Genomic DNA, 26,614 nt, shown 5'->3' on the forward strand with positions numbered 1-26,614 from the left:
ACTATACCTACTAAAATGCTCAGAATATGAAACAGGCAAGAAGTAATAAACATAAATAAGGCCCAGGCTGCCTTAGAGGGTTTCACTTTCAGAAGCAAAACATAAATGTGTACTTTTTCGATGCTGAGAGCAACTGAGAGGGTGGCACATGCACGCAAAGGGAAAAGGCGTGGGTGTCCTGCGAGCAGTCACGAGAACTCGCCAGGGAGGACGCCCAGGCCCAGCCCCTGCAGATGCTCCCTGGTTTCTTTTTCCATCAGCTCCTTATGTCACCAGGTAGGAGCTAACAGCAACTTAAACTCTAAACACGGCACACAGGTCAGGCCTCCTGAGCTTGCCAGAAGGAATATTGCGCTTTCCCCAAGGTGAGGAGGCCCGGGGATGAGAAGTCCTTGTCCTGCTGGTGAGCACAACTAGCAGGTTGTGACCCTGGGGGAAGTGCCCCCCGGCCCTCGGCTTCCTCATCAGCAAAGGGCTCATGCCTCTGACCTGAGGTACCTCAGAAGGCTGCTGTGAGAATGTATAGGATTCAAATTGGAAAACAAAAAAAAAAATCTCTAAAACAGGACTGCACAATATGTATGAACACAAAATCAAATGGGAAACATAAAACCATGCATGGGAGTTAGAAACTAAATCCACAACAAGGGAGGGCACACAATTTGTCACATTTTATTTCTCACAAAAAAAAAATGGATCTGAAGCAAGTTATGCCACTCATTAATATCTGCACAGCTGTGTGTTACAAGTCTCTGGAAACTTGTCTATTTGGTGAAAGATTTTCAATAAATGGGAGAAAGAAAAACAATGTGCTATATAGACACAAGGTGGCATCAGTCTCCTGGCTACTGACTATGAAATTCCCCTATTTCACCAGAAAGCAGGAAGGGAATCAAAAGAAAACAAAATCCCAGCTGACCCTCGGGCTTTCTTGATGGCAGCTCTGTTGAGCTTCCAGCTGCCGTTTCCCAGGACCCCCATCAGCAGCCATGTCCACAGGAATGTGCCAGGCTCCCTGATCCCAAAGGAAGACCTATTCAAAGGTGGCTCTCTGCTGCCGAGTCCCAGCTGAGACTCCCTGCACCCAAGGATCCACCATCTGCCCACAGTAGGGCACCACGAGACAAATGTGGCACCATTCCATCTCTGGTTTGGGGAACCAAGTTCATTCTGCAATCAGAAAACTAGATTCGTTACTCATCACCTCCACTTTTTAAGATTTATTGCTGAGGACAAGCATTTTAAGGACAAGTATTTAGAAAAGGCCTGTAAGTACTTGCTTTTTGGGTGCCCAGGACATGACTCAATACCTGCAGCAGCCTCTGGTACATGTACTTGTTCAGCCAGAATCATGGAATATGGGAATTACAAGACACCTCAGAAAATGAGGACCCACAGAGTGATGTGTCTGTCCTACCTAGAGTCACAGCCAGCACTAAAACCCCATGCAAAAACACATTTTGTTTTTAAGGGGGCCTTGGACCTGAAAAAGAAAAGCCATGTAATGAACTGGAAATAAAATTTCAGAAGAAAGAAGCTGTTGCACGTGGAAGGTCACACAGCGACTGTGAGCTGAGACATCAAGAGGGGTCTGGTCCGTGCTGGACGCTTTAGTGATCTGGGCTGGCTGTGAGCATCCACGGATGCAGTGAGGCTGAGATAAACAGAAATAAAGCAAAGCAGCACCAGCCCAAGGTGCTGAAGCAAGCTGCTACACCCCCATTTGGCAATGAGAACCAATATGGCACAGAATAATGGAACACACTTGGCCACCAAGCTCTCCCCTTGCTTATTGTCCTGACAAAGAACGTATATTCCAAAAGTCAACCTCACTCCTCTACTTAAAAGGAAACAATAAATAAGTCACAGTTGAAAAGAAAAACGGTCCCCCTGTAAAATATAAACTACATTTAAACTGGTCACATTATACAACAAGTGCGCATTTAATCTTCAGAAGCTTCAAACCTCTAATTGGGTTGGGTTATGCAGAGTTGTAAGCAGGACTTTGTGGTTTCAGTGAAGAAGTCATGGTACAATTGAAATCACTGTAAGAAATAAGTGATTTTTAACACACACACAGATACACACTTGCCTTAAGAGTTATACATATATATATTATATATATAATATACACACACACACACACAACACAGCAGCTACGTGGGTGGTCAGCAAGGCCAAGGGCATGGGCATGTGAAAGAGAAGCCCTCTGCTCCCTGTCAAATCGGGAAGCCCCCAGAAGGGATTCAGCAGCAACAAGTCTACAGCACAAACGTGAACGACATCATCCCTGAAAAGACCCAGTTAACCGACTGCCCTATAGGAGCCACTTGAGCCTAAACCCTGTAGGAAAAGGCCCAACTACAGTATATCCTACTGCATACACTTGAAATAGTACAGTGTAGCTTTTCTCCAGACTATTATAATTTTTCATGCTTTCTGAAAAAAATAAAAACTGAAACCTTCTTTCAGTCTGTGATGAAGCGAGGTGAACCCATATCATAAAGCAGAGCTCATACTCCACAGGATTTGTGAACAGAATGCCTATCTGATTAACAAGTCTTCATCCCTCCAGCCTCAGGAGGCAGCACTCCTGTAGCTCCAAGGCAGGGATTACTGAGAAGCCCAGGGAAAGCGCTCCAGTAGTAAAGACATCCAAGCTGTGCATCTCTTCCCTGCTGGGGGTCAGCTACAAAGAGAGCTTGGGGTGGCGGGGTGGCTAAACTGGACGAACACAGATGAATGACCACTCTGATCAAGCCCAGATATGGAAGCTCCAGCTTGGGAGCTAGAAGCACCAAGCAGGTGCTTCAGAGCTGGGCAACACTGTCTTCCAGGTTGTTAAAAACTTCGGTTTTAAAAACCCAAATGGTTTTACCACCATGACTTCTTTCCAACTCAAAGCTGTAGGTTACTTACAACCCAAATCATAAGCACATAGACTGTACACACAGATTTTTTTTTTAAAATCCACAAATAAAAAACACTGTAAAAAAAAAAAAAAAAAGACAGTGAGTTGAAGTCTTGTCTTTGTCCAGCTGGGCTTGCCCTGGAGCCCTGCCCCTCACTCAGCCCTGTTCCTGCTCTTCTGGCCCTTGGTGGTCCCTATTCGTCCTCCGTGGCAGCTGTCAGCATCCCCTTGTCAGTCAGGTGAGATTTGAGCATGTTGAAGATGTGGAGCTGCTGATCTGGCCTCAAGGTCAGGAACTGCTGAACCAGCTTACTCGGGTTAGGGCCCCTAGAAGAGGATGAAGAAACAGCACTGAGCAAAGCAGGGGCCAAGCAACTTCGAGGGCCTGATTATTTAAGTAGCTGCTCCCTCTCTGGATTCTCTACTAATGGAGGGTAAGGGTCCTCAGGGAATCCATAACTAATAGCAACTGAAAACTGCATTCACACTTGGTTTTTTTCACTCAAACTGAGAAGTAGCTAGAATTCTAGAATTTCACCACTTAAAAATCCACTAACTTGGTTCAGATGGAAAGGTACTATACCTGATAAAACTGGCAATATACACATTGACAAAGGTGGCCATCAGATACTGGCAGTCAAAGCGATCCATGATGCCTCCATGGCCAGGAATGGTATTGGCAAAGTCCTGTTAGAGGAGGGGAAGGATTGATGAGCCTGGCCTCAGCCAAGTCAAAGCCTGGTTTATGGTCCCACCTCAATGTCCAGCTACTGTACTGAATAGCTGAGGGCAACAGAAAGTGAAAAGTAAGTATTGATTCAAATGCTGAAGCTATAATAGGACACAATCTTATTAAATTACAAAATGTTTCTTTTGAAGAAAGAATATATTAACAAATATACTGAAAATCCAACCACTGAATTTTCTTAGAAACAATGTATCTTCCTTTAACCTACTTAAATTCCATGCATGGGTGAAGAAGAGCACACATTAATAATCAGAGTTCATAGCTTGGTATTTTGAAGGGGGTCGTGGCTGATGAAGTGGGACAGGAGGAGGAAGGCAGAAGACGGGTGAAAAGGGGCCCAGCTTGGAGACAATGAGGGGAAAAGAAAAGGGTTTTCCTACTTTGATTTTAAAGGCTCGCTTGAATCCACTAGCGAAGAACCCTCCAAAGGGGCCAATGAGTGAAGCAAAAGTGGAGAGGGCAATGCTGTGAATCTGGAAGGGGTACATCCGGACTGTTTTCTGAAAAGAATAAATGAAGTCAGTTGAGATGCCTGCAAGCCCAGGCTTATTACTTGTTAACATTAAAAAACAAACAAACAACAACAAAACCACCTCTTTATGAAACTATTTCTCTCCCCCCACCCCAAAATAATTTAGGAAAAAGACTGGTTTGCGGGTTTTTGTTTGTTTTTGGTAAATCTCTAATATATGGCTTAATAGAGGACATTAAGGTACTACGCATTCAGTCTACAGCAATATGATGTTTTGGTTGAAGTGTATGAAGAAAATCTAGCCCTACAAGGACACATTGTTGAAAAAAGGAAGAGTATTTTAGCACCGTCTTTTCAGATAATTATGGGTATTCTTCTCTGATATTACACCAGAACTTGAGCCGTAGTTTTCTAAAAATTTGGTGCAATGTGGAATCTGAAAGCCTATCAATGACCATTTGAATGGATCGTTTACCCGTGCATGACTGTGTAACACCATGCACTGGCCATTTCAAAAATACTGGTTCACTGAGTTACACAGATCTTTCAAATGTAGACAAATTTTGCCATACAATGTCAAAACGTCATATGTTAAAATCACCACAGATCCCTCAGAAAAGCCTTTAAGTATTAAGAAGCTGTCAAACTTACAGTGGCAGGTATACACTTTCCAAAACTCTAATTTGTACTTGAAAGCCAAATTTTATCATTGGTAACAACTACTGTCAGTTGTTTTCTTGAAGTGACAGACTCACTTTGTTTCTTTTCAAGAAAAATGTCTGCCAAAAATCCAAATCTGAAAAATTATAGTTTGCCGGTTCTTTTCAAGTAAAAATTATGTCCCCATAAAAAAGCCGCTAGTTCAGCTCGTAACTCAAGCAGGTGCACATGCAGTCTTCCTTTAGGTAAGCACTGTCCTGCAGCATTTAGCAGGAGCATTTTATGTATAATTTCCATTTTGGTACCAGAGCATTAGAAAGGTGTGTATTCAAGGGTCAAGATTTAATAAATTTAATAATTTTACTATCTCATCAAAGACATTCTTAAAGTGAGCTGGCTGAGTCTTCCTGTGAGTATGTGGCATAATGAATTCAATGACAGTCCAGTTTAGTGCCACTGCCTTCACTCATGCTAAGGTGCCAGCACTGCTTTTGCACCATCATGGCAAATGTTGACAAAGTGAAAAAGTGAAACTTTCTTCATTATGTTATGAAGAAAGTACAGACCCCCTGAGAGGACCTCAGGGTGCCCCAGGATCCAAAAGCACACTTTCAGAATCCTGGTCTTAATGATTTGAAGCGGGAGAAAATGTCTCCTCCTGTCCTCACCCTGAGCTGACTTGAGCAATTCTCCAACCTGGGGCTTACAAGCTTTGGGGAGGGAGGAAGCTAGTTGTTTTTGAGGGAAGGCAGTGGTGGAGAGAGGGCTCTCTCTGTGTAGTCACTATCCAGCCAAGGATCATTCGCCCCATGTGAGTGGCACATACCCAGCCAATGACCGACTGGATCACCCCAGGAATGTTGTACTCCTGCAGACGAAACAGGTCCGAGGGCTCACAGTCCACAGTGAAGCTGTTGGTATCATTGTTGTACTCCACGGGGCAGACAAAGCATCTGTACCCGGACATCACATAGGACAGCTGAGGATGAGAACAGACAGACTAAGGAGACAAGTTCCAGCCATCTTGCCTGGGCAGCACGTGCCTGGTTCAGCCAAGTCCCTCACAGTGCCTAGCACCCTAAGTGCAAGCTATGCACTAAATCAGAGGTTCATATTTCACCATATGTGTATTTTACCTGTATCTGGAAAAAAAAAATGGAAAAGAGGCTGATGGCCCACTGAGGCTTCAATGTACTTGCTCCAATAACCAGGCCCTGAATAAATCCAGGAAAGACCTGAGGGAATTTGGGCAAAGAACTACAAGAAGTTTCACCCATTTGGAGGAGCAACGGTCCATTTTTCTCAGGATCCCTTAATTCAAAATGGCAGGTGGTGAGGGGAGTGGTATAGTGAGAGGGAGACAACCAGGAGGAGAGAAGGCTGAAGAGCAGTAAGTAGGGGGTCAGCCCTGAAGGGCAGCTGGACAACTTTGAAAAGGGGAGAGACAGGCCTGAGGGTCAAAAGCAGCAAATGGTGCTCTAGAAAGGGCTGGGAGATCATTCCTCTCCAGGAAAGACACGCACAGGAGAAAATCTGGGTTAGAATGGCATATCCCACCTCACCTCTTACTCTCAGGCAAAATATCAATTGCCTGGACAAGAATGCCATCTCCTGAGTGTTGCCAGGCCTCAGACTGAGAGGAGTACAAGGTGTGCACGGCCCCCACTCCTCTACTGCTTAAAGACTGGCAGATAAAGGACAGCTGGCATTGCCCATGCCATGTTCATGCCCCGCTATAGGGCAAGGTTGCCATTCTGCAGGACAGAGTCCTTGGCCTCGGGGGACATGCTCACTAGCCATGGATGGGCTTTGAAGGTGGGTGGGAGGCCTCTGCCCATCCCCCACCCAACTGGGAGCACCACCTACCAGAAGGCCAAATACCACAGTAGCAAAGCAGCCCCCGATGAAGCCTTCCCAGGTCTTCTTCGGGGACAGCTGTGGACAGAGAGCAAGTTCTTAAAAAAAGGCATTTTGATTAACTCTAGCTTTGGGAATAATGATTAACTGTTAAAGGTCTTTCTCCTATTAAAAAAACTCATTCAATTAAACCACCTCACCTTCTAAAGTACCCCATACTTGGTTTCCTTGTTCCCTGTCTGATAGCCCTCAGTTTCCTTTCTGTTTCAATTGGCCAAATAATTTAATTATATTGTAAAACAGCAAACTATTTAAATGATAACACTCAAATTCAGATCAAAGCCACAAAAGTGTGCCTACACCGTCTATAAAAATATTTTCCCTATTAGCTCTTTTTTTTCCTATGAGTAGTTGTCAAGTCTTCCTCTGGCTTTTCTCTTGAAGCTAATTTATTACTAGCCTTTCATCAGGATGACATAAAGATGTACACACCAGCTAGATCTCTTCTGTCTCCCAAGCTGATCTACTCATATTGAAAGCACCACCCTCCCCTCACGGTGATGGTCCATGTTAGGGTGATCCACTTACCTTGATGAGTGGGGTTCGACCAAAGAAGAAGCCAAACATATAGGCCATGATGTCATTACAGATCACACAAGAAATGGGGACAATGAACCTAGGAAATAAACCAAAGTAAGAATCAACACTACCAAGATGATAATACCTCAAAAGTCCACAAAACAATGCCATTCATAAATTTCAGTACCAGAATAACCCATATAGTACTTATTAACCATTAAGGAATAAGTTTAAAAGAAATAAAATGCCACATAAGCCATACCTAGTATCCAGCACATAGCAGCATTCAAATGTTTACTGAATGACTACTGAATAAATGGAGGTGGTACCCTATAAAATGTCATTTGTTCTTTTTTCATTATAAAGTAATATAAAAATTTAAAGTGTAAAGAAAAGAAAAAATAAAAAGTTACCTTGTTTCCCCTATCCCTATCTCCATTCTCCAAAATAACTACTTTTAAACATTTCTGACTTTTCTTCTTCTAGTAGTTACTTCCATAATCCTAAGTAATACATTTATTATCTATTTCATAATTTACCTTTTTTTTTTTTTACTAGCTCTACTAGCTCCAGTGAGCCCAACTTTTCCCCAGGACTACACTGAGAGCAAGATCAAGTACATATAGCCAGATTTCTTCTCTGCCTCCCTCTGCTGGTCTGGTCATCCCCACCATGAAAAAAAAAAGGGACAGTTTCCAAACTTGTACCATCTCTCTCTTCTCACTTTCTGCTCTCTGACAGTCACTTTTTTCAAATTTTCTCTATTACAGTTTAACATAACATACAAAAATCCTAGCCCTTCAACTACAGGCAATATTTTCTGACTTCCTGCTTGTTAAGGTAGGGATTTAGAGCACCTGTATCCACCCAACAACCCATAGTATTTACTTTGTTGAGGCTTCTAGCAACATTCTCTGCTCTACAACTATAATTAAGTCTTGAAGGTTCAGTCTAAAAACCAATAACTAGAGATTTTAATATGATTCACTCTAGAGCCAAGTGGTATGTCTAGCCCTGAAGATGAGAACTTAGCATGAGCCCCTCTTTAGAATTACTTAACAACACTCTGAAAGAGAGGGAGAGTACATCTCCTCAGGCCATTATCATTATTTTAAACATAATAATGCCATAAGGCGAACATTTAGATGAGCTAGTCTCTGTTCTAAGCACTTTACATATTTTTACTAATTTATTCCTCAGGCAGTGGGTATTACTGTACCTTCACCCTGAGAACAGGAAACAGAGGCACAGTTTGGGATCTTAATCACAGTACTTTAGCTCCTCATATACACGAGGATATGCCTTCACATTTTCACTAAAAGCATAGCTTCTTCAGTCAGCCTACTGATTTCTGTCAATGGTGATAGATTTCCTGCTGAAACCATTGCATATGTGGAATAAAATCTACTAAGTATATCATTCTTTTGACACATTGCCAGATTCCATTCGCTAATAGTTTATTTAGAATAGTATATCTATAATCATAAAAGAAGTCAGTTTATCATTCTTGTTTCTCCCTCCCTATGGTTTTATCAGCTTTAATATTAAGGGGTGGATAAAACTCAGCTGCTATCATTGGTCATTTTTTCCAGGTGTGGATTCTTATGCAATTTTCAAAGTTCTTTTATAGTTACTGATCTATTCAAGTTTTCTTCTTCGTGATTTTTACTCGGTGACCTCTTGTTAGGAAATCATGATTTTTTCTTCTAGATTTTCAAATTTGTTGCCATATAGTTACATTGCCTTTGATTCTTTAAATATCCCTACACCTGTTAGTCTAGAACAGTGGTTCTCAAAGTGTAGGTCCCAACCAGCAGCATCAGCATCACCTGGGAATGTATCAGAAATTCAAGTTCTCAGGCCCCACCCCACAGCTACTGAAGCAGAAACTCAGGAGTGGGGGTGCCCAGCAACCTGTGCTGCAACTAGGCCTGCAAGGGATTCTGATGTAGCTCAGGTGAGAATCTCTGGTTTAGACAGTTCATCAGAGTTTCTCAGCCCACCTATATGAAAACACCCACAAAATAAAAGGAACCCCCCCCCCCCAACATCACTCACCAGATCATTCCTTCAAACAGGTTGTGGATAACAAGATGTGACTGGGTTACAACAATCAGTAATGTTACATGGGTCCAGCCAAACTGCAAAAGAAGATAAAGGATAAACTTTACCTAACAGTTTAGCTTGAAAGGAACTTCAAATAACCGTTAATACCAAATAGAAAATTGCTTAGAAACAGGTAGGAAAGATATCTGCTTCTGTACCTGCCTTACAGGAAGTGAAAAAGGTATAGAACAGGCCTCTGGGAAGAACTATGTTCCCCAGCTACAGTTGCCATCAAAAGGAGGGCCCATATGGCCCATTAGTTAGTCCTTCTATGCTCCAAAAGCCTGGGTACTTCTCATTTTCTTAGTAAGTATTTATTGAGTGCTTAGGACACTCAGAGAGGGGATGTTTTTAGGTTGAGGGAGTGATATAGCAGGCAGGATATCTATGGGCAATGCCTAAAGCTTCACCTTGAGCCTTACCTGGAGGCCACCCTCAGGTCCAGAGGGCAAAGACTACTTAGGGTGTAAATTACATAACAGCGATTGGGTCTAGGTGGATAAAGAGCCACCAAACTTCACGAGGGATGCCTCCTTCATCCTCTAGGTTCCAGATGAATAAAAACAGACTGCATTCCAGGGTTTTGATTTATCACTGAAAGGATGAGAGACCTGTGGAGTTTCCACAGAATTTCACTTATGCCAAGAATTTTGACACTGATGCGCATATTTCCCTTACCATGTAGAACTGCAGTCGATAATGCTTCTTGACCAGACTCAGCACAAACATGCAGAATCCTAGTTTGAGGAAGAGGAGGAGAAAGGGCAAAATGAATCACATTCTGCATTTATCTTTGTCCTAGTCATTTCCTTTAGCTGTGTTAAGCAGTCCTTTGCTAATTTCCTGGCAGCAGTTAACCAACCAGGGCACAAATTCATAGCCCAAGGGAATAAAACCAGATAAGCAGTCAGAAGGAAAAAATGACTCCTTCAAGACAATTAAAGGAAGGCAATATTTTAAAATCTTGCAGACTACACTCAACTTAGGACACTGTTCACCAGATAGAAATGTTTTGATCCTAGAGCACGGGCCGACAACAGTCAGGCCAGCCGCCTGTTTTTATAAACAAACTTTTATTAGAACACAACCATACCTATTTGTTTACATATTGTCCAGGGTTCCTTTTGTGCTACAATGGCAGAAATGAGGAGCTGCAACAGAGACCCTATAGCCCCCAAAGCCTATAATATTTATTATCTGGACCTTTTAAGAAAAAGTTTGCCAACCTCTGTCCTAAAGAACAGGCAGAAGGAGGATCTACCTGGTATGGGGCCAAGGCCATCCTTGCATCTCTCTCCTACTGACCCATATGACCGAACTCTCCAGGAAGAAAAGGGATTTTACCCATAAGTGTGCTGAGTCCCTCAAAAGTAGCCCTGCCCAGAAGAGAGCACATCACTATTCAAGACCCCTGGCCTCCCTTTGTGGGGCTGCTCCCAGGCTCTGAGGCATGCTCTCTATCCTCAACACAGCAAACCTCTCAGAAGGGGACTTCATATTTTAATAGCCAGGTGTCTTTCACGGAGCCGAGTATTGCCATCAAGCTGATGAACAACAGGTAAGACTGAAACTTATTAGGTCAGAACAAATTTCTCATATGCCTCAAACTGGCTTTTAGGGTAACTATGAAGAACACATTACTAGCATTACTGTACAGTCTTAACTGAGTTTAGATTGACAGAGCACTTTACTGTTTGTCAAGTTGCAATGTATCTGTTCAAATCCTCACAGTAATGCTCCTGTTTTAGCTTTAGATTACAGAAGAGCTAACTGAGATTCAAAGAGTAAGCTCCTGGCTCCTTTGAAGTCACAGGTCTTTTTAAACCCAAATCAATAAAATTTCTAATATACTGCAATGTCCCTTTTTTTTAAATTAATTTTTATTGGAGTATAGTTGATTTACAATGTGTGTTAGTTTCTGCTGTACAGCTAAGTGAATCAGTTATACATATATATATATATCCACTCTTTTTTAGATGCTATTCCCATATAGGTCATTACAGAGAACTGAATAGAGTTCCCTGTGCTATATATACAGCAGGTTCTTGTTAGTTATCTATTTTATATATAGTAGTGTATATGTCAATGCAATGTCCCTTTTTATATACAAGTTCCTGGGTGGTTTTTGTTTCAGTCACGCTGCAGAATCTCTGCCAAGAGGACAGTCAGGACAAGACCATGCTATGCAGTCCTCCAACAGAGGCTGGAACACAAGGACAGGTGGCACAAACTCAGCCTCCACAACCACACAAGCCCCTTGGTCTCATTTCTCTTAGTAAAGAGCTGCTACAGCTCACGTAAGGCAGAATCCTTAGCTCTGCTCCCCTAAGTGGTCAGAGTTAATGTCATCAAAACCTTACATTGACCAAGAAATGCCCCAACTCAGCAGACATGCAAAAGCAAGGCATACACAACTGGTGAGCTGCTTGACTCATACCTGTTAGATAGAGAGTAAAGGAAATGAATCGGTGGTATTTACTGAGAATCCGCAAAGGTTCCTCTCTCTGGACCAGAGTGAAGAAGTAATCTGTCACTGTTTCGCCATAGAAGAAATAATTTACGCACAGTAGAAAGTACCTGTAAGAGAATACAGGTCACTGCCAAGGGGAGCACATGTGGCCTCTCCTTTAAAGCGAGGCTGTTAGAAAGCTTCGAGGACCAGAGGTCCACCTGACCCCCAAGACCCCCGGGGGCAGCTCACACAGGACAAGCAGATCACCATTCCCTGTTCTCTGGTGACACTGAAGGTGAGACGTTTATCTAGAAATTTGTGGCTTTCATTCACTCTCCATTTATCATAAACTTGGGACTCAAGTTTTTGCCCCTTCTGTAGCATTACCAGGCCTAACTTACCACTCAAACTGTAAGACAACCCTCTGAAAGGCACCTCATCCTGCCTCCGCAGCCTTACATCCACTCTTCCTGACACAAACCTTGCACACCTATCAAAATGGACTTCTCTGGCTTTGCCACCTGTCTGCTTGGTTCCCTTCTTTTCCCTGCCTGGAACATCCTCTTCACTTACCCAGTTTATCACTTGTTGCTCAAATACCATTTTCTTCATAAAAACCTTGCATGACCTAACATGATATCTGCCTCCCCTGCATTTATTTCTATAGTACAAAGTATTTGCTCCTTCCACTAAGCAATTAATTATGCTTCAGACTGTCTTCCTCTCTGATGCCTGGCTTTGACACACAAACCTTTCACTAGCACTAACTCTTCATCTGTTTATAACCTCTCTCCTCTACTGGAAGGAGCTCTGAGGAGGGAGAAGACATGGCTCATATACCTTTGCGGCCTCACTGGTGTTTCTGAGTATGGGAACCAGCAGCCCCACTCTAAACACTCAACAAGGATCCAGACAAAGAAGAGAAGGGAGAGCTTCTCTCTTCCATTTTTTCTTTTTTTTTTTTTAATTGTGGAAGTTCAAGAACTCCCATACTGGGTTTGTTTTCTGTTATGTGAAAAACACTTCCTTTGTACAGTGACCACAGTCAGGGGTCAGACATCCTGAGTATGTTAACAAAATTCATAACATTGCTTTCCAGCTATAGAAGACCCACAAGAGAGACCTACATCTTAACCCAGGTGGCAAGCACAGGCCCTGTGGAGACTGCGAGGCAGCTTGTGCTGCTGGATGACGAGGAAGCATCTCTCAGAGGATGTGTCCAGGCCAAGTCCGAGCACATCAACTCCCTTGGCCATAACCAAGTTGCTGGGGCCCAAAACACTACTCTCTGGCCTGGTAAGTAATGAAATCAATGCCCGAGACCCAGCACAGCAGGGTGAGAAGAATCTGTATTTGCCCGAAGTCTTCTCAGGACTACACAGTACTCTGCTCACATGTCACCACCTGAGAAGAGTGTGGTCAATACAGCAGCGAGTTTCAGATCAGGAAGGGGTCTCGGACATCATCTGCACTATAGGTTTTGACCCTGTTTTTGCTTCAAGATAGCCAAGCCCGGAATTCCCTGGTGGTCCAGCGGTTAGGACTCTGCGCTCTTACTGCCGAGGGCCCAGGTTCAATCCCTGGTCAGGGAACTAAGATCTTGCATGTAGCGTGGCGTGGCCAGAAAAAAAAAAAAGCCAAGCCCCTTCCTAGGAGGAGAAAACAGAGTTCCTCTGAGGAGCCCCGATCCCCTGCACTCAGTCTCACTCCTGCTCACTGGCACCCAAGGAGCCTCCGAGGAACTAGGGCTCCAAAACCACAGTTTGAAAAGCACTGACTAGGTCTCAACCATCTGTTTTAAGGATGAGGAAGTCAAGTTCCAGAGATAGCAACACCAGCACTGACAACTCCCAGATAATTCTTGTGGGATGCTGAGATACTAGAGCATGAAAAATGTACTGATATAGAAAAGGGGGGCCATTGTGCAGAGTCTAAGGAATCCAAATACTGATGCAAACACAGTCACAGATGCAGCTGGTCTGGTTTCTTCTGAGGAAGAGTCCAGACTCTGGGTAACTACTCAAACGCTCCTCACAGGCCAACCATACAGTCCGGCCTATGCAATACTTGGGTCTCAAAGGTGCTGTGAAGGTCCATGGCCATCACAGCCTCCCTCCCACCATGATTGTAAATACCTACCACAAAACACTTGTCCAAATCTGTTAAGGGTTTCTGTGGGGCTAAAGAGCTTACCAGCTGAGGGTTCTGAACCAGGGCAGGTCATAGGAGTGGTAGACATTGTAGCCAATAGTGATAATCTCATGGAAACACTTAATCTGAACACACATCACCTGCAGGACACAAAAGAATTAGAACACTTGTCAACTCCCCAATTCTTATGATCTTTAGAAACAGAAACCAACAGGTCATGGGCCTTCAAGAAAAACCACTATATTTAAGAACAATGTCGGTCCTTCAGTGATTCCACTCTCCTCCTTTCTCTCTCACACCACCCCACAGGGTAGTGAGGCCCTTTAAGTCACACAGAGTAGATGCAATTTCTCACAATAAATATATGCTTCTGAAAGTTCAATTAACTTTTTATTGTAGAACACCCCCCCCCACCTCGGGACTCAATATCTTCCATTCTTGACTTCGAATAGAAATACATACTTGAAAAGTCCCAACTGCTCTGCTCAGCACTCATCTGTTAGTCATTTGACCCTGTCCATGACAGTGGGAAGACTAACAGCAAAGTACTGTGGACTGGGATTTCTTAACAAAAAAGTCCTAAAACCTAGGAGGGAGACTCCAGGAAAACAAGAAACAAAACCAAGAGTCACACAGAATCGTAGCCAGGGTCCCAGTTTGATCGAAGAGCTGAAGTAATAAAATCAAATTTTAAAGTGATCCTTAATTCACACACAAATAGCCCTCCAGTTGGCTGCTGGAAGGTGAGAAATCGCAGCTATTCTAAGGCAGATGTGGTCTGAAGAGCCTGGACCCCAAGTGATTCCCAGAACCAACCCAACACCTGGCACTTAAAATGACCAGTCCTGTAGGGAAAAGTGAAGGCAAAACTATAAAACAGCATATAAATGGCACTTACAATCATCATTAAAACCATTGGTCCCAGGTAAATGATGATGAAGAAAAATGCAATCATGGCCAAAGTCAAGATGCCTCTCACCCACCAGTTCTTCCATCTAAGTTAGAGAGGAGGGGAAGGAGAAAACATGTCAGGGGCCCAGAAAGAACTGAGGTACAAACCCAAGGGGGATGGTTCTTCCTGGGTTGAGAGGGCCCTGAGGTCAATCCTTTCCAGGAGTATGTCCTTCACCTTGACAGAGGCAGTAGCCCAGTAGCCACATGCTGGGAGGTGCAGAGCCACCAGAGCCATCACATCATCCATGCTAAACTCAGCAAGTCCTCCAAGGTCCACAGAAAAACACACCCAGCTTGTGTCTTAACGAAGGAATCAGGCAAAAGACCCGAGGGAACAATGCCCTCTACTTCTGTATCTACTTGGACGGCTTCTATGGGCTTCTCTATCTGAGGAAAAAAACATTTTTCCTGCAGCAGAATCCTACATTGCTCTGACCCTGCATTGCTATGGTGATAACAGTATCAAACACAGTGGTAATAATAGCTATCATATGTATGTACCTGGCACTTCTGTAAGGACTTTACATGTATTAATTGATTCAACCTTCAACACTAGTAGCTTTTACAACAGATGAAGAAAGGGATGCACAGTTCATACACCTGTGAAGTGCTTAAGCTGAGATTTGAATCCTGGGAGTCTGGCTCCAGAACCCATGTCCTTAACCACTGCACAATACAGCCTTTCAAAGGGACAAATGTGTGGGAGGCATGCCCAGGAACACTCTTAGATAATGTTTTGGGGTCTTATAGTTTGCCTTTTTAATCTGCCCATGCAGCTGGTATCGGAAGGACTAGAATCTCAAGGGATCAAAATTTTAACCCTGAATTCACCCAAGTTGAGATGTTTCTCAATTCTTATAGGAAAATTCAAGGAATGTCCACAATGTATGTGTGTGAGAGAGGGAAAACTGAACTCCTAACTAGAAACTTGGGCTCCTCAGTGTAAAGCAACCTGCCCATTAGTCACAAACCCCAAGGATCATTCATCTTCATGTGCTGTGTCAGTGACCACCCCCATGTCCACTCGTTCCTCCTCCTTAGACAGCACCTCCCAGACAGCCTAGAGCACCCTTCAAGGCCAGATCCACCCAGGCGGCGCTCGTAGTCACTGTTAAATACTAGATGATACTCAATGGAGCCCTAGGCAAAGGCAGGCGAGACTGTGGCCAATGAAAGCGGGCAGGCCTGCACCTCACATTCTAACAGATGTGGGCTCCTGCTACAAGATTGTGGGCTCTCTAAGGGCTTCGGGTTTTCCATGGCACTTGGAGACAGTGCAAGACCCCAGCAAGCACTTGCATCATTAAGCCAAGCTACCTTGAAGACAAGTTGGAAAGGGCCCTGTTGAGGACCTCTGGGGTATCGTCTACAGAGGTTGGTAGGGTGACAGCTTCCACTCGGCTCTCACTGTCCGATGCAGTCTCTCCATCTGCCTTTGCTTCTGCCTCCGACTCCTACATAGCAGAAAAACAGAAGAGGAAAAGGTCACAAGCGCTGAGTAGGATACTGGGTGTAGACATCCAAAAAGACCCATCCACCTTTGAGAACCCCTCTCCATCAACACCTAAGTCACACAGGGAGCAGCCCCTGCTCTGCCACAAGCTATGGATGCTCAGAACCACCAAGACAGCCCGGGCTCTCTCGGGGAAAGCTGGGTGTTCAGGCTATTGCCCCTGCAACAGGGCTCCCCAAAGTCCATGGTGTTACTTCCAGACTTCACAAGAACACCCCATAAGGAGGCCAGCCCCACTCAGTGTGAAAGCCCTATGGGACCACTAACTCGAGTCACTGCTTCACCAGGACTGGTGTGTACCACTGCCCTCTCCCAGCCACCAGGCCTAGGCATCAGCAGACACTTTGCTGTCACTCACAGAGTTGCCACCAGACCCCAGCCATATAAGGAAATGCTCACAGGAACTCACCCTGCTCCCCAGCCTGTGTGAAGGGACCAGAGCCATGCCAACAACAGGTTCTCCAACCAGAGTACCATGGAGCAGGCTGCTCTACATCCTAGGGACCATCCTTCTACTCAGAGCTTTTATTTCTTAGGAGAATTTAGAATAGCTGCTGTGAGAAGAGGTGCAGGAGAAATCAAATCACTTGGAATCAGAGTAACAATACTACACAGTATTTGAATAGCCCTTCACAGTTTTGAGAGCATCTCCCACACCTGTGAACATCTGAGCAGCTCTGGGAGGAAGGGAAGGAAGACGGAAAGATCCCTGTTTACAAATGAAGAAACAGGGGCTCTGAGAAATTCGATGGCTGGCCCCAAATCTCCTACTAACCAGGTCTCTGACTTCAGTGTGTTCATCCCACTAGATTTCCTTTTATGTAAGCATCTCGGAATCCATTTTATTCTTCAGTAAGAGATTCAGAATAAAGTAAACTGAAAATGGCAAAAGGAGGTTTAACCAAAGTGTCAAAGATTTCATTACATACATGTGCAAACAAAAAGACAGTTATATCTTTCTTCAAATTGGACAATTTGAATTTCCCTGATGACTAATAAATATATGAAACTGAGGATCCCTTCACATGTTTCTTGGCCATTTGGATATCGTCTTCTGTGAAGTGTCTGTCAAGTCATTGGCCAGTTTTCTACTGAGTTTTCTTGCTTTCCTTTTTATTGATTTGTAGGAGTTTTTTTTAATATGTTCCAGATTTAAGTACTTTGTGTCACTAACCTGTTCCTCCAGCCTTCTCTAACCCCCACGCCCCACCTCAGTCCTTCCCTTTCCTACAATCAGACCTTCTCCCTCCGGCTCAGCACTGGCCACAACAGGGACTTGGTGGGAGATTTTATAACTGTCTTCTGCCCCAACTGACCATAAGGTCCCTAAAGACAAGGATTATAACAACTTTTTCTCAGGATATCCTCATGCCCGGCACAAAGATACTTACATAAAATACTTACAAATATATGTAAGGATGGTGGGAGGAAGAGAGGAATTAATTCCAGGTGTGGTAAAGCTGCCCCTGCCCTCATAGAGACAGCTGTTTCTAAATTAACTCACAACTGCGATAACACCGCAAAACAGAGGCTTTAGTGCAGAACTGCTGATACAGAGACAGCAGGCTTTGGTAAAGAACTTATGGAGGCACTTTGCTGTACAGCAGAAATTAACACAACATTGTAAATCAACTATACTTCAATTTAAAAAAAGAATGAACTTATGGAGGTGGCCTCATCCGTAGGACCTGAGGGGAAAAGCCACAACTTCCGATGATGGGGGTCAGTGCTCCTTCCTCCGCCATGCTTAGCCAGTGGCTCTGGACAAGTCACCCAAGTGACTTGTACTGTGCTTCCTCACCTAATAAAAGAAGCCCAGAAAGGACCCTCCTTATCTGGTAGGGGTTCCCTAGAAAGATTTAACCAAACCCCCACCCAGAGCTGTGCCTATTCCACTGCCCCACAAGGTTCTGAAATGCATGGATAATGTGGGATTATCCCTCTCTGATGAGACTGCCTGAAGACTGAGGCATTTGGAACAGCTTTCCATTCTTCATGTTAACATTATCATCCTCTCCCCATCAGCTACCATCAGGAATATGAGGTAACGATGTTGTGGGATTATCTAGATCTGACCCCTCAACCAAGGGGCTTCAAAATGCAAGTACCAGAGCCCCACCAAGGCTTCCCACAGATGTTCTCCAGGAGTATCTAGAAGCCACAGGGGCTGAGGTGAGCACAGCAGACGAGAGGACACAGGCATGCGTGCATGCACACACACAAGCCCTAGCACAGTTTATTTTTAACTTATCCATCCTGTTGTCAAGGAAACTCACAAAGGCTGCTGGTTCCCCAGGCTAGGAAGGGCAGGAAGGAACCCAGGCAGAGCCCCTGCAGGGGAGGGGCAGGGACCTCCGGCTCGGTACTAAGTCTCTGGACTTTGCAGGCCCTTTTACGAACGTTAGCCCAGATATCGCCATATCCGACTCCTCTCCTTCCTTGCTAGGAGGAAGTGCAGTGAAGAGAGGTATCCTGAAGCAGAAAGTAGTAAAAGGATAGAGAGAAATGTTACAAAGATGCTGTGACTGTTGTTACTGTCAAGACATCAGGGGGCCTGGGATGAACAACTAAGAAATGAAGTAAATGCCCTAAAGAAACAAGCCTGAAGGAGATTAACTTTCCAGGTGTCACCTGCCTGTAAGCAAGTAACTCACTCCAGGCTCCTGAATAAGCATCCTCAGAGCCCTTAACTGGAGGTCTCCTCAGAGCAGGAGACAAACACCTACACAGGCAGCCACTCTCCCACAAGCTGAAACAGAGCCAAAAAAGGCAGAAGGGCAAATTCCTGTGCAGGAGGAAAGAGCACAGCCTGGGAAGACATGGATCAGGGTGGGGCAAATCAGCCAGCTCTCTGGGCTCCAGGTGGAGATGTCGAGAAAGCAGGGCAAGGAACAGAAACCTTGGAGAACCTGGAATCCTGCGGCGTTCTGGCTCCTCCCCATGCACGGACAGGGCCTTCCACTTGGGCTGCTCATGCCCGAGTGAGGAGGCGAATGCTGGCGGCAGCTTCCATAGTGGGCCCAGAAGGAGGCAGAAACCTGGAGCCCAAGTTTTCACCCAGCAGAAAGTGGCACACGCAGGACCAAGAGTCAGAGATGTCAAGCGCTTCACTGGTTTGCTCCTCCAGCGGATGGTGAGACAGGCAGACGCCACAGAAGACTTTCTGCAGGAGGTGGCGGCGGCAGCAGCCAGTCAAATCCCAGCCCTGGTGCTCATGACACTCAGCACAGGCCTCCAGTCTCTGGTCTTACCACTGGGGAAAGGACCCCCCCCCCCCCACCTCAGACGGTTGTTGGGATGATCAAATGCAACATCAGTGAAAGTCTATTAAAACTATAAAGGGACTGAATAGCAACAGGCACCTGCTGCACCCACACCCACACCCACCCCCCCTGCAGCAGGCTGACCATGGCACACACGACAGGAGCCCAAGAACCCTAAACACCTACCCCAGGCAACCTGGGCACCCTTCCCAAGGAGGGTAGAGTGGTGAAAGAATGGTGGTTATCAGGCTTTGCTGGGGCCCTGGGCTAATCAATTCTGTGAGCTCAGCATCTGCCTGCCTTGCTTCCTCTTTCCTGTTTTCCATTCATCCAACAGGCGGCCCCAACTCAAAAATGATCCACTTCTCAAAGCTCCCATGAAAGGTGGAGGTCTGAGACACAGGCAGCAGTACATGGCCGTGCTCCCTGATGTGGGATGTGTATAGCACAGTCCACTGAGGTGTGGGAGGAAATATTAGGACTTATTTCTATTCAGCTCATTCAGCTTTCCTTTCTTGTGCATGCTTTATAAGGGACCTATCAGCACAGATATATAACTGAGTGAGTCTGTGCAAGCTGGGGCACATGGTAAAAGCATCACATATATGTTGGACACGGTGGTGTGTCAGTGACTGTGGTCTTCTTGATTCCCACTGCACTGAGCAGTGCCTGGAACGTAGCAGGCGCCCAAAGATTTGTTGGACTAATGAGCTAATTAATTCTACTTAACCTACCATGGACCAAAGTGTCTGTTTGCACTGAGCATATGACAGAACCCACTTGGATTTCCAGCTCGTGTGGCCCTTGCAGCAGAGCCAGACTAGTGCCCACTCTCATCCCCTCTCCCTGCTGACTGGTGGGTCTGAGGACTCAGCTCAGTAGCTCTGGGGCCAGAACACAGTGGCGGGGAAAGGCTGCCTTGCTGCTTCAAGCTGTCTCAGCACGGCTCCCAGGCATCCCCTTCTCCTTCCTTTCTTTCTTTTCAACCCAAGGGCCCAGATCAGAGGCTGAGTAGGGCAGACCCTTGTCTCTCAGATTCTCTCTCAGTCACCGCCCATCCTTCCACAGTCCAGCAGCCATTTCTCAAGGGGGTTGTGGTGCTGGTGTAAACAGGAAACAAGAGCATTGCTTTAAAAGGAAAAAAAAAAGTTATCTCTAAGGCCTCCTTCCTTCTGGTTCACTAAGACTCTATAGGGAAAGGCAGAAGCACTTCAGGTGAGGGACACATGGAGAGTCTTGGGTACCAAGGGCTCAGACCTGTCAACATTCTTAGAGAAACTCATGCCTGAAAGGCTTCCTTTACCAGCCTACCAGGGTTCCTTAACCTCCTACAGCTGCCCAGACACCAATGAACTAGGGCTCAAAACAGCACAGAAGGCTTCCTTCAACACAAGCAAGAGAAGGCAGCGAGGCAGGGCCAGAAGGAGCTGTAATGGTGGGGAGAGGGGAGGTCCCTGTGGTCAAGGTCTGGCTTCCTGGCCTGAGAAGGGACCTGGCTTGGTCCGGAACAGCATCCATAGGACTCATTTTCACTGTTATAATCTACTTAGAAAACCCTAGAGAGAACCCAAGCAGTTTAGAGAATACTTAGCTGCATTAAAACTCGTAAGTTTCATTTAATGAGTGACTTCACAACTTACACAAACTATTTTTTGTACTGCTTTAGATGCAAATTACAAACCTTGTCCTGGAGGAAAATCATTCAGGCTGAGCCTAACCTTTCCACTAAGTATCATGCCTGCCATCTTCTTAAACAAGCCCTGTGGCCAGTTGCCAGGAAAATCGACTCCCCCACTTGTAAGGAAAGAAATTACCAGAGACAGGTTTATCCTTAATATGAGTGTAAGGGACCTATGTGTCCTTACTGAAAAAGCCAAGTAGACTTTCATCTGAGTTCCTATTGGGGGAAAAAAAAGTGTGTGTGTGTGTGTGTGTGTGTGTGTGTGTGTGTGTGTGTGTGTTTAGTGTTTGGAACAGCAAAGAAAATATTTCTAGCTTTTTCTAACGCTAACCTCATTTGACAAGTTCAATTGTCTGAACAAAGAATCAAAGGGGAAGAGCCTGGCTCTGAAAGTTTAGAATCATCCCTGGCATGGCCATATCCTGCCTTCAAAAGCCTCATATCAGTAACGTGATCCACAGAAAATGCATTCAACTACTCCAGATGGACTGCTTCCTTAAAGTACCTCTGCACCAAAGAGCTCTCCAGAGGACACGGAAAGACACACGTGCGGGAGGTTCAGCTTTTGAAACCTAACTGGCTCTGAACCCGTTTCACCCCCAGACAATACTATTTACAATGAGCCACAGGGGTCTTTACAGAGAACACACCACTGCCAGCCTTGGGCCCAGATAGGGCTCCTGTGGGAGGACAACTGTTCCCAGGACACCAGCACTGGAGCCTCCCACGTGCTGCCATCCCCTTTCCTCCCCCTCCTCGGAGACCTTGCTCCACTGATCTCCCCTCCCTCCCCTCTGTCCTCCCGCCTCCCCCTCACCCCTGGCCCTCATTTACACCATTCAAACAGGCTCATCCAAGGAAAGCACCCTCTTCCCCTTTGGGGAAGGATGAACCTTTGGGAAGAGCTTTGAACACCCCAACCCCTCCCTTGACTGACCTTCACCCTTGATGGGCTTTCATTCCTCCCTCAACCGACCTTCATTCCTCAAGCCACACCAAGCCACCTTCATCCCCGGGCATTCCCAGACCTCCACGACCGGCACAGCCTTGCAGCGGCTTCTGATGCTATTATCGAGACACACTCTTCCTTTGGCTTCCAAGCAGCACATCCTCCTGGTTTCCCACCTGCCTCTCTAGCCAGGCCTTCTTTAGCCAGCTCCTCCTTGGCAGCTTCCTCTTCTTCAGCCTGTCCCTTAACTGAGGGACTCCACGAGGTTCTGTGCTGGGCACTCCTCCTGTTCTACTGCCCACTCTCCCTGAGTAATTTCATTCACTCTGATGCCTCTAACTGCCTCTTCTTGAGCTTCAGACCCACATATCCAAACATACTGGATGTTCCCACCTTGGATGTCCCAAAGACACCTAAAATTTTCTGTGTGTTCAAAACCAAATTCATTCCCTTTCCCCTGAATTGGCAATTGAGAAAGGTGGCCATCATCCTTGGTGCTTCCTGCCTTGGCTCCTATCACCAGGTCTGGGATCACTACCTCCAAAACAGCTTTTAGCTCCATCTATTCATTCCCCTTGCCTCTAGACCCCCCTTAACTCAAGCCAACATTGTCCCCCCTGGATAACTGTGACAGCCCAACCAGCCACCTCATCTCTGGCCTTAGTCTATTCCTACCTCCACTCTACTCTTCACACTGCACCAAGAAGGACCTTCCAAAAAGAAAATCTGACCATGTCAACTCCCTGTGCAATACTGGAGCTCTCTGGGCTAAACTGAGGTGATTTTTCCACCTCTAAAGGATAGACTAAACTACAGGACAGATCTAAACTTTTTTTTAATGGTCTACAAGCCCCTTTGGGATCATGGTCTTGTATACCCTTCCAGCCTCGTCTCTCTCAGCCATTCTGAACTACAGTCAGTTCCTAGAACAGGCTGTACTTTCTTACCTTAGGCCTTTTGCTCATTCTGTCCCTACCTAGAACAGTCTCTGCAAATCACCCTCTTCAGAAACTCATCTCTCTTCTGGCCAACTATTATTTACTTCAGATCTCAGCTAAGAGATACCTTTCTCTCCAAACCTTCTGCCATGTGTCCCAGTGGCCCCCATCCTCCCTCAAGAATGCACCCCACACTGTATTGTCTCCTCCTGTAGACCACAATCTGGGTGGGGGCAAGGGGGAAATATTGACTTCCTCACCACAGTACCCCCTACATCTGGCATGGTGCCTACAGAGAAGACAGAAAGTCTCACCACATCTGCCTAAGCAGCCACAGACAATCATTTGGAGAGGACCCAGGGTTTACTAGATTGGCAGATAGCCGAGCGACATACAGCAATTCAACATTTTCCACGCTCTTAAAAGCACTATATGAGGCATTATAGGGCTGCAACCCATTGTCCCACTGTTCATCTCCTCTTCTTTCTTAGAACAGAAGCCCTGATTTTTAGCTGGGCTTAGAACCAAGACTGCATTTTCCAGTTCTGGTCAATGAGATGTTAGCAGAAGCACTGTGTGCAATTCTACCATTTTTCCTTTATGCTGACTGGAATGTGGAAAGGCTAGTTGGAGCTCCGGCAACCATCTTGGCCCATGATGTGAAAGCCACCTATTACCAATGACTAAGCAACAAGATAAAAGGAGGAGACCATCAAGGACAACTATGTAGCACGACAAAAATGGTATGGGTCCTGGACTGCTTATTACATGAGAAAGAAGGGCATTTCTATCTTGGTAAGCTAGTGATATTCTGAGTTTTCTGTCATTTGTGGCCAAATATGTAAGTGATAGAGGGGACTAAAAGAAGCACAGGATTTGTGATAGAGGTATGTCTGAGAAGGAGTTCAGAAAAGGAAGATGCAGCCTGCTTGAATACAAGGTTTTCTAATTCAGACAGACACTGCTGGATTAGGTCCCAACCTCCTCAAACCTGCTCTCTCATACATTAAACCAAGAGTTTGGATGACACAGGATAATTCCTGTTTGTTCTTTCTCCCAACACTCTCCTACCTCCCCCCATTAAAGCCTCCCTCTGGAGTAAATGTATTTGTTTACTAAAAGAACAAGCATACAACTCTAACCTAGTACCAATCATCATCAAAAGATATTACTTAATTCAGGATAGAGACTACCAGAGCTGGAAAAATCACCTCTGTCTCCTGGGAGGCTCTGCCCACAGTTCTGTTCTAATGATACCACTTGTTTTCCACTGTCCTCCAGAGTCAAAGCAAGACACCAAAAATTAGAAGCCCCGCTGGAGTCCAATAGGTCCTCTTAATATCAGTTACCTAGTCAGGCATCTCTATTAGTATTTAAGAAAAAATGAGTCCATCCTGGGGGAGAAAGTAGTTTTTTTTAAGTTTCCTCTTTATTAGAATAAGGCTCTTGCAAAGAAGAAAGTTTATCAAATATTACCAAAAGATCTAATAAGATGGTAAAGAAAAATATATTTGCAATCTCAAAATTGGGCTCAAGTGTACTCCCTAGACCTCAGCCAGAAAATGAAACCAGGACCAGCTGCTGGATTCCACATCTGATGAACCCCTAAACTATAAACCGACATCCAGTACGCGCCTCAGTGTCATGCATCTCCAACAGTTCTTACTACAAAGATTACTAGACAAGGTAAGTGGACATGAGAGCTAATGTCCCCAGTATCTCATGCCTCAAGCTCCCCTGCCCCTGTGGGTAGGCAAGCACCCTGAGCTGTTTACAGTATTAGAATAGTATAGTGTCACTTTATTTTAGTGTCACTATTCCTGATTCATAGCCAACAGTCATAGAAACAAGTGCCAATCAAATATACTGAGGACAAAAAATTAACAATGTTCTCATCCCAAAATTTCCATATTAGTTGTAGAAGAAATTATGAGAGCAACAATGCAAAATAGTTTTTGATAAATGACTAAGATCCCTGGGAAAAGGTGAAATAGGAAAATGAGAAAGCCATTTAAGAAATATAATACTCCTAATGATCAAAGATGAGACAATTTGAGCATTAAAATAAATAATAAACCAAAAGTGATATAAACACAAAAATATGAAAATCTGAGCTCATAATGATAACTGTGCAAAGCCACAGAGACCACCTTTGAAGGTTGCTGGGACACCAGATCATCTTTTGAAAACCAATCATTAAAAGGAAAAGTATGTTTATCGCACCCCTTCTGTACAATGGGTACAAAGAAATTGATTAAACTATTCTCTTTTGTCTTTGAAAAGTTCCTTTAATACAAAGGTTAAAAAAAAGAGTGCCTGGTCAGCTCAACTGCATATGACTTTCAGATATCCAGTACCTCAGCAGAGAAAAACCAATGTGCCCTCAAGTGTGATGTCCCAGACTCTGGGGACTAAAATGAGTCTAAAATTTCTAACACATGAAGTAAATAAAACAACCTCAAAGATGCCAAATCGAATGGACATTCCAGTCTTCATCTTATGCAGGTCTTCTTCACCTCTTGGCAATATTAGATCTAGCTGACCACTTCAATATTCTTCTCTCAGCTTCCACGATACATACTTTCCAGGTTCTCATTCTACCTGACTGGCTGCTCTCAGTCTCCTGTGCTATTTTTCCCTCTACCTGTCCTCTAAATGTTGATCTGGCCCTGGGCTCAATTCTGGACCCACTACACTCTCTCCCTTAAGTATTACCATCCAGCCCCTTGCCTTTAATTACCAATACCACACCAACAACTCTGATGTTTGTATCACCAACCCCAACCTCTCCTCCAGCGCCAGACCCAACTGCTATATTTCCAACTACTTACTGACATCTCCACTAGAAAGTTCTCACAGGCATCTCAAACATATCTGAAAAAAACTGCTGACATTACCCACGAAACTGTTGATCCTCAAGTGCCTAGCTAGCCAGTTGATGGCGCCACAATCTATATCCTGCCTAAGCCAGAAACCCGGGAGTCATGCTTAATTCCTCTCTCCTCATCTTTCCCCAGGTACTGGACACTGCAGCTGACTCCCTCCTAAAATCCATTCTACTCCCCTTGCATGGTGTGTAGTAGCCTGTGCAAAATAATCATTTTAATTCCATGCTCTTTTCCACAGCGACAGGTTCACGAACAGGCATTTAACCCCAGCATAACCCAATGGGGAACATGACTGTTCTGGAGTAGGCACTTGGCCTAAGATAGTATAATCAAATTAGAACTCTAGAATCAGTTAGATGACTGTGGGGAGAGACACTTGAGCTCTCTTTCCCCCACCAGCCTGAGGAAAAGGGGAACAGGTGGAGAGGCAGAGCCCCAGGTGCTACCAGCACTAGCCTGCATCTTCATGGGAGTCTTCAGATGATGCCAACA

General features: G+C 44.9%; 1 protein-coding gene and 1 non-coding gene across 2 annotated transcripts in view; one reads left to right on the forward strand and one right to left on the reverse strand.

The window, feature by feature from the left end:
- Nucleotides 1-652: 652 nt before the first annotated feature.
- CDS2 (CDP-diacylglycerol synthase 2) overlaps nucleotides 653-26,614 on the reverse strand; it is a 63,481-nt gene continuing 37,519 nt past the window's right edge. The window contains exons 2-13 of the mRNA XM_019941467.3: nucleotides 16,208-16,344; nucleotides 14,835-14,931; nucleotides 13,979-14,076; nucleotides 11,771-11,910; nucleotides 10,012-10,070; nucleotides 9,286-9,368; nucleotides 7,237-7,324; nucleotides 6,658-6,726; nucleotides 5,618-5,770; nucleotides 4,040-4,159; nucleotides 3,495-3,598; nucleotides 653-3,238 (exon numbers count right to left, since the gene is read on the reverse strand). Of these exons, the coding sequence (XP_019797026.1) occupies nucleotides 3,106-3,238; nucleotides 3,495-3,598; nucleotides 4,040-4,159; nucleotides 5,618-5,770; nucleotides 6,658-6,726; nucleotides 7,237-7,324; nucleotides 9,286-9,368; nucleotides 10,012-10,070; nucleotides 11,771-11,910; nucleotides 13,979-14,076; nucleotides 14,835-14,931; nucleotides 16,208-16,344 (1,281 nt within the window). The 3' untranslated portion in view covers nucleotides 653-3,105. The remainder of the gene's footprint in view (nucleotides 3,239-3,494; nucleotides 3,599-4,039; nucleotides 4,160-5,617; nucleotides 5,771-6,657; nucleotides 6,727-7,236; nucleotides 7,325-9,285; nucleotides 9,369-10,011; nucleotides 10,071-11,770; nucleotides 11,911-13,978; nucleotides 14,077-14,834; nucleotides 14,932-16,207; nucleotides 16,345-26,614) is intronic.
- TRNAK-CUU (transfer RNA lysine (anticodon CUU)) lies at nucleotides 13,305-13,377 on the forward strand. The gene has a single exon. It is a non-coding gene; the product is annotated as a tRNA-Lys (tRNA).

The sequence above is a fragment of the Tursiops truncatus genome, chromosome 15 (assembly GCF_011762595.2).
Source record: "Tursiops truncatus isolate mTurTru1 chromosome 15, mTurTru1.mat.Y, whole genome shotgun sequence".
Lineage (NCBI taxonomy): Eukaryota > Metazoa > Chordata > Mammalia > Artiodactyla > Delphinidae > Tursiops > Tursiops truncatus.